This window comes from Sinocyclocheilus anshuiensis, unplaced genomic scaffold, assembly GCF_001515605.1.
Source record: "Sinocyclocheilus anshuiensis isolate Anshui unplaced genomic scaffold, SAMN03320099.WGS_v1.1 scaffold1857, whole genome shotgun sequence".
Lineage (NCBI taxonomy): Eukaryota > Metazoa > Chordata > Actinopteri > Cypriniformes > Cyprinidae > Sinocyclocheilus > Sinocyclocheilus anshuiensis.
The window spans coordinates 113,845-122,094 of NW_015540280.1; the positions used below are offsets into that span (position 1 = coordinate 113,845).

At 35.3% G+C, this 8,250-nt stretch overlaps 1 protein-coding gene across 2 annotated transcripts in view; it reads left to right on the forward strand.

Annotated features, from left to right (window-relative positions):
- The window catches only part of frmd4bb (FERM domain containing 4Bb), a 64,554-nt gene that overhangs the window by 42,104 nt on the left and 14,200 nt on the right, over positions 1-8,250 (forward strand). For both annotated transcript variants that reach the window (XM_016484559.1, XM_016484560.1), the window contains exons 8-12: positions 937-1,020; positions 1,251-1,316; positions 1,502-1,559; positions 2,518-2,604; positions 7,040-7,116. In XM_016484559.1, the coding sequence (XP_016340045.1) occupies positions 937-1,020; positions 1,251-1,316; positions 1,502-1,559; positions 2,518-2,604; positions 7,040-7,116 (372 nt within the window). The remainder of the gene's footprint in view (positions 1-936; positions 1,021-1,250; positions 1,317-1,501; positions 1,560-2,517; positions 2,605-7,039; positions 7,117-8,250) is intronic.

Consider the following 8,250-nt stretch of genomic DNA (forward strand, 5'->3'; position numbering starts at 1 on the left):
AAATCTAAATATTGAGAAAATCATCTTTAAAGTTGTCCAAATGAAGTTCTTAGCAATGCATATTACTAATCTAAAAACTAAATTAAGTTTTTATATATTTACGGTAGGAAATTTACAAAATATCTTCATGGTACATGATCTTTACTTAATATGATTTTTGGCATTTAAGAAAAATCGATCATTTTGACCCATACAATGTTTTTTTGGCTATTGCTAAAAATATTCCCAAGTGACTTAAGACTAGTTTTGTGGTCCAGGGTCACATATAAAACACACACACACACACTCGTACATATATAATTAATCTTGAAATGAATTGGTCGTTTTCTGAAGAGAGTAAAATTACCATTAAAGTAAATCTCTCTCTGTCAGGAAGTACAGTGACTCACTTGTTAATTGAGAAACAAGGTCAGCATGAGATTAGAGTCATGTAATAACATCTTTATCACATCTTTCCAAACTTATTTTCCCCCCGTCGAACACAGAAGGAGTTATTTAGTGGCATGTTCAAGCTGCTGTTTTACAAACTGAGAAAAAGCAGGCTGATTCTGAACTTCAATCTATCTAAAGGACTATAAAGCACCATAAAAGTTGTGATTTGTGTGCTATATTGAAGTCTTCTCAAGTCACATGATACAGTAGCTTTTCATTTAAGCTGTTTTTCACTTAGCTATAGCAAACTTTAGCTCTGCTAACATTTTTAGGTAAACGAAATATATCCATATGCAAATGTGTTTGTTTATTTTCTAATTAATCATTTTGTGAAAAATAATGAAAGCCGTTACACCCTATTACCTGTCCAATTATGATTCAGTATACGTTACAGTACATAATGTGATAATGTGGTTAACGTGATAATGCGATCATGTAACATGAATCATTATGCTACTGTAAAAATGTTGGCTGCATGTTGAAGTGTATTTGTGTTGATTTTAGTGATGAAAACACCAGAGCAGATCTGAAGAAGCTTCCAGCACTGCCCACTAAAGTCCTGAAGGAGCATCCGTCTCTAGCATACTGGTAACACATGTTTTCATACAACTATTCGAATAGAAAACACCTGTGAAAGTGAGATTTACATTGAGAGCCAATGAGTCAGTGATGCTGAAGCTGCATTTATAGCCCTTTATGAGAGCTTTATGGCTGATGGTCCGTGCTCTGCTGTCTTTATGCTGACGCGCTGATCTTTGAGGGAGGCTGGGGAAATATATCCTCTGTGGAGCGGGTTTCATCATCCTTCTCTTTTGCAGCGAGGAGCGTGTGATTGAGCACTACAAGCTGTTGAAAGGGCTCTCCAGAGGACAGGCCATTGTGCAGTGAGTATCGGAAAAACAATGATTAGCCTCAGGGGAGCAGGCCATCAGGGGAGACCTGATTTATGATTGGCTGCGTAAATCCTTCACGCCCTCGCCTCAGGACTGATGTGTGCTGATGGATACTTAAAATGCTGTTAAACATCAATCTTAAGCAATTGTGTAACTGATCATTACATCTGTTTCAGGTATTTGACCCTGGTGGAGTCACTGCCCACATACGGAGTGCATTATTATGAAGTGAAGGTAAAAACTATCCATAGTGTATCGGACCAGTTGCCATACCCCTTTATGTGTCACAATTGAACTTATTAATATAATATAATATAATATAATATAATATAATATAATATAATATAATATATATTTGATATATTATATCAAAATTAGCGCGTTAACATATGCGATTAATTTTTCCAGTTTAAAGTGGTTAAAAATATTTAACGCAGAGGGTGGAACTAGGGTTGGCAACCCCACTCACAACTGCTGCTTCTGTTTTGCAATTGCGCAATTATATATAAAAGGTTGTGAGAAAATACGATGCGTATCAGATCCGCATTATGTTCAGCAGCGGCAGCTCTTAAAATAATAGCAGCCAAAAAACCTAAAAACCCAGCTGCTGTGATGTTTGTTAATAAAAGAACAAAAAAAAAAGGAAATCAATAACTTTTTTAGTTTAACTTATATTTAGTTTAGAATTTAGTGTTTGATAACTTTATTCAATTTCTGCATATTTCCTACTTGCTGAAGGGCACAGGTAGCTAAATATGACATTTATTATAATGGGTTTATGTGAAGATTGTTTTAAGTTAAATTAAATGTTATTTTTTTGAAGTATAATAAATGTTCAAATTGATAGGTCTCATTTATACTGTAATGTTGAATGGCTATAGTCAATGGTTAAATATTAGTGGGAAAAAATCTATTTCATGGCGACATCAGTAGTATTGGTTGGCATCAGTGATATATATATATATATATATATATAATTTTTATTTTTTTATTTTTTTTATGTTACCACAGCAAATATTTACCATTAATGAGGGCATTTTTTATAACCATTTTTGTCATTTTGTAATAATTTGTCACTTTTGGTGGCATTTTGCCCCAACTCAACACAAACATTTAAATATTCACTAATAAAAGATAGTACCAGTCTTTAAAGCTGTTGATGTGTAGCTAATGGAAAGGTCTTGTCTGGCAGGATAAACAAGGACTTCCATGGTGGCTGGGCATCAGCTATAAAGGCATAGGACAGTATGACCACCAAGATAAAGTAAAACCTCGAAAGGTATGTTGTGTTTCCCTGTTTCTGGGCATTGGAGGAATATTTGTTATATAAACAGAATCATGAGTCATTGTACAGAGCTCAGTATATCCTGTGAAAGGAGGCTTTGATTTCCCCAGATGAAGCTCACAGCTTGTCAGCACTTGCTTTCATAGTTTATTTGTACTTTAGGCTATGATGATATAGAAATGAGGTGTAACATTCAACACATATAGTCTGCATGTGTTACGTAAAAAAGAGTGTGATGAGGAAATACAAGGGAAGTAAAATCAACTGTTGTACCAGTGTGTGTTGTGAATAATTGATATATTAAATATAAATTGAATAAAGCAATAAGCTCCAAGAATCCGTGTTTTACAGTGAATTTATAACAGCTAAGGTGCGTTGTTAGGCCCCTAAAGCCCCCTTAGCTGTTATAAATTCACTGTAAACCACTGCTTCAGGGGGTTTATTGCTTTTATAAAATGGTTATTCCATTAACCGTTAGGTTAATGTAGTTAGGTTTCACAAAATAAAACAGAGCAAATAAAGTGTAAAACAGTATTCTTCCGCCAAACAATGTAGTTCCTCAGAAACAGTTGTGGTTCCAACAAAGTGGTTGCCGAGCAACACACAGACGTAAACAAAGGTGTATGTTTGTAGAGTAATTTACAACAGCTTCGAACGCGGCTCAACCAATCAGAATTTAAGGACCGGAACTATCCATTTTATAACAACAATTTAATAATGGTTTATAGTGTGCTAAATTGGTTTTAGCACCCTATAATTTATTTATTTTATTTTTTTTACAAAATTCAATGTTTTATTTACATTTTTTTCTGGATTCCATTTTAATGGTTTTATTTAATTGTAATAATCAAAAAGCACATCTAATCAATAGAATTCATAAAAACATCATAATAATTATATATATAAACAATAGAGTGGGGGAACTATGACGTCAGAACCCGGAAGAGTAATTCACCGCGGGTTCCTTCGAGATTTTCCTGTGGGGTTTTATAATGGGGTTTTTCAATTTATGAGTAAAATAAAGCCTGTGGTAAACATAACGTATTCAAAATATGTTACAATACGTTTTCAAAAATGAACATAACTGCTTCAAAATTTTTGTTTTGGGTATGGATGTGTGTAATTTACGTTGTAGAACAAAATGTAAAAGTATCGTCAAGTTATGTTTACCACAGGCTTTATTTTATTCCATTTACTTTATTATTTAACCCCATAGGAAACCCATAGGAAAATCTCGAAGGAACCCGCTGCAAATTATTTTTCCGGGTTCTGACGTCATAGTTCCCCCACTCTATATGGTCCTAATTCTTCAGAAATTCTGTGTTGTGTGTTTAATTTTTTCTGGTAATCAAATGAAGTCATAAAATGTTAACAATTTAATTAATCTTTTAATAAAATAAAAATAAACAACCCCTTTCTCTTTGGGCAAACAAAGCTGTACAACAGGTTTACTGTTCAAATTAAAAGAAAAAGTGTGTGATTATTCCTTAAAAAATAAGGTTTCAATAATTATTTTATTAGGTATTAGTATATCATTGAGAAGTACACTATACTGTACAACAGCAATATATTACTGTCATAATTTCTTCAAGTTAAACCAAACTTTAATTTTGACTGGATGCTGTGAAGCAGCGTTGCCAGAATTGAGTGACTTTTACACTGTTGTATTTTAGTCTGCGGGTTAAAGCATTATTTCGAAGAAGGGGACAGCCGAAAAAAACAAACAAACATGATTCGGTTAGTATTGATTGACAGCTGGGCTGGTTTAGTTTCGCAGACCTGGCAACCCTGCCGTGAACACCTTTGAGTTTCAGTGTGTATCTGTCAGTAGTTATTCCTCCAGTAAAATAGTAAAATGCTTAAAGGGTTAGTTCACCCAAAAATGAAAATTAGGCTGCGTTTTACTCACCCCCGAGGCATCCTAGGTGTATATGACTTTCTTCTTTCAGACGAATCCAGTCGGAGTTATATTAAAAATTGTCTTTGATCTTTCAAACTCTGTCATTGCAGTCAGCGGGTCTTGCATTGCATCAGTCCAAAAGAAGTTAAATAAAAAGCGCCCTTCCATAAAAAAAAGTGTCTCACACGGCTCCGGGGGGTGAACAAAGGCCTTCTGTGGCGAATCGATGCGTTTTTGTAAGAAAAATATCCATATTCAAAATGTAATAATCACTTTAATGTAGCTTGCGCTCACTTCCGGGAGGATGACGTATGAGGTCGGCTTTGCGAATGCGCCTCTTAGAAGTGACGGACGCGGAAACGCAGCGGAGAGATCAAAACAAAACAATGGTCAAGAATTAAAAGTACAAAACGAGGATTTGTAAAGAAGAATGTCGGAGGATTTCGATATAAGCCAAGAGGAGACTGGTTTTCCTTTGCTAAAGTAAGGAAACTTTGCTTCCTTTTCTCCTGTAAACAAACGTTGGTTTTCACGAGACTCACCGATGCATGCGCAACGCTGACCTCCATAGGTCATGCTCCCGGAGCTGCTTCTGTGTACAACTGCTGGCGAAAGCTCGATTAAAGTGATTACTACGTTTTGAATATGGATATTTTTCTTACAAAAACGCATCGATTTGCTACAGGAGGCCTTTGTTCACCCCCCGGAGCCGTGTGAGACACTTTTTTTTATGAAAGGGCACTTTTTATTTAACTTCTTTTGGACTGAAGAAATGCAAGACCCGCTGACTGCAATGATAGAGCTTGAAAGATCAAAGACTATTTTTAATATAACTCCGACTGGATTCGTCTGAAAGAAGAAAGTCATATACACCTAGGATGCCTCGGGGGTGAGTAAAACGCAGCCTAATTTTCATTTTTGGGTGAACTAATCCTTTAAGAAGTGACTCACAGAGCAGCTCTGGAGATGAAGTTTGTGTGTTCATGGTTGTTATATAGTGGGAATGCAGAGGCTGAAGACAGTAAGCTCCATTTTTATGACTGGATTCTGTGGTTCTGTGTGCGTTTTGTGCATCATGAAACTTATAGAGCCCTAAAATCATCGTAGAGAGATGATGGCACTGATAATTCACAGAATTATATAACACATCACACACTTGCGATTATGAACTGAACAACTGGTTTAGGATTCTCCGGCTGGGCTAGAACAGGTGGAGCAGTGACCCAGCCTGAATAAGAGTGATCCACCCTGGGCTTTAGCTGAGTTTCACAGCAGGGAGGAGAGCCTGCTATGTGCGAGTCCTGTGAGGAGCTGCTCTGGTATCTGACTGATGTCATGAGCAGCAAGGCTGGGCCAAGACTGCGTGCCTGAGCTCCAGTAGGAAACCTGATGAGACAAGTCAGGAACCGCGAGTAAAGACGGCTTCAGCAGAGTAGACGGTAACATAATGAAGAAGCTCGGGATTTGATTAACATCGTTTAACCTCCTGAACCACCGGTAAGAGGCTCTAAAAGCTGGATAATTCAGTTTCACATGTGAAGTCTTGAGAGTTTGTTCTTGTCGGTAACCTGCAGGCGTACGCCTCTGCTGAAATGTTGTGATGGTGTAAAACCGTGAAGGAGAAAGTGTTTATACTGTATTTTATATGGGTTATATATATTGGTAGAATTTTTTTTTTCTTCAGCAACCTTATACCTACTACTTTTAGAATGGTAGAATGACCATAAAAATGTAGGGTTACTATCAAATGTCTAAATTAAAAAAGTACCTTTCAAAGGTTTGGGGTCAGAGATTAAAAAAAGAAAAAATTTATTCAGCAAGGATGCATTTGATCAAAAGTGGAAAGCGTAAAGACTTTTACGCTGTAATGGTTTCTATTTTACAAAATGCTAATAAATGTTTGCTTTAATACTTTCTATTCATCAATGACTCCTGAAAAATGTATAACAGTTTCCAAAAAAAAAATGTAACTGTTTATAAACATTCATAATATTCAGAAACATTCTTGAAACCATCAAATCAGCATATTAGACTGATTTCTGAAGGATCATGTGACACTGAAGACTGGAGTAATGATGCTGAAAATTCAGCTTTGACCACAGGAATAAATTACATTTTTAAATATATCCAAATACAAAACATCTATTTTAAATTGTAATAATATTTCACAATTTTACAGTTTTTACTGTATTTTTAATCAAATAAATGCAGCCTTGTTGAGCAGAAGATACTTCTTTCAAACACCTTAAAAATCGTACAAACCCCAAACTTTTGTATTACTGTGAATGCATACTCAATAGGATTGAATCAGCTTGAATATTCATGTATTTATTCATGTATTTTTAATAATCATAAGGCAATATAATTTGAGGATTGTTGTGGTTACATGCAGTACTGCAGCGGTTGCCAGGTTGATGTGTACTGAGTCATTTTGCAGTGAGGTGTAGTCGGTGAAGCTCCTGGACTCACTGTGAGCTCTAGAGATCAGCCCGTGAAACTCTCTCTCACATGTTGTTTTTCCTGATTTAGCTCTTCCAGTGGAAGCAGTTGGAGAACTTGTACTTCAGAGAGAAGAAGTTTGCTGTGGAGGTGAATGACCCTCACAGGTGAGGAGAAATAGAGGTTTTGGAGACTGATCTTGGATCTATGTGTGTTTGAATAAGAGATCATGAGCTGGATTCCACCACATATAATATACTATTTTTGGGGCCGGTAAGATTTTTTTATATTGTTTGTAAGAAGTCTTTTACATTAATATTCTGAAATAGTATTACAGTTTAAAATACCTCTTTTCTATTTGAATATATTTAAAAATGTAATTTATTCTTATGATCAAAGCTGAATTTTCAGCATCATTACTCCAGTCTTCAGTGTCACATGATCCTTCAGAAATCATTCTAATATGCTGATTTGCTGATCAAGATGATGAATGGTCCCAAATGAAGTCCCAAAGAACAATATTTATTTCAAATAGAAATCTTCTGAAACTATATTTTTGTATTTAATTGAATGCATCCTTGCTAAATAAAATTATTAATTTATTAAAAAGAAAATCTTACTGACCCCAAACTTTCAGAATGGCAGTTTAAATTTGTATATTGTTTATTCATTATATTTATAACAGTATATGAATCAAATTTGAATTTGCATTGTAATTCTTTAAAGGTGTAAGACACATTAAGCCTTATATAATTTAACAAGAAACAGAAAATGTTGAAAATAAAAACCTTGAAGATTTTTAAAACTTTGTCAAAGTAAAATAAAAATGCTTCTTAATGTTAAGTTTATTATTAAGAGGTATTAAAAACTTAAAAGATTAGTAAATGTTAAAGGGGTGGTTGACTGGGTTTTTTCTAGGTTTGATTGTGTTTATGGGGTGCAGTCTAACATGTGTTAATGCTTCGTTTTTAAAAAAACGCATTATTTTTCACATAATTTACCTTTATTCCACACCGCTCTGTCCCTTCTCTGAGAAACGCGCTGATCAGTTTCCTGTTTTTATGAAGCCCCTCCCTCAGAAATAGGCGATGGGCTCAGATTGGTTAGCTAGCCCATTGGCTAAACCGCCTCTAGTGCGCGTCTAAGCTGAGCTGAATGAGAGAGAGAGAGATGCAGAGTGTGTGCAGAGCAGGGGGACGCGAGGAACAGTATTAAAGGGGTCATATGATGCTATTTTAAAGATCATTATTTTGTGTATTTGGTGTAACAGAATATGTTGACATGCTTTAATGTTCAAAAAA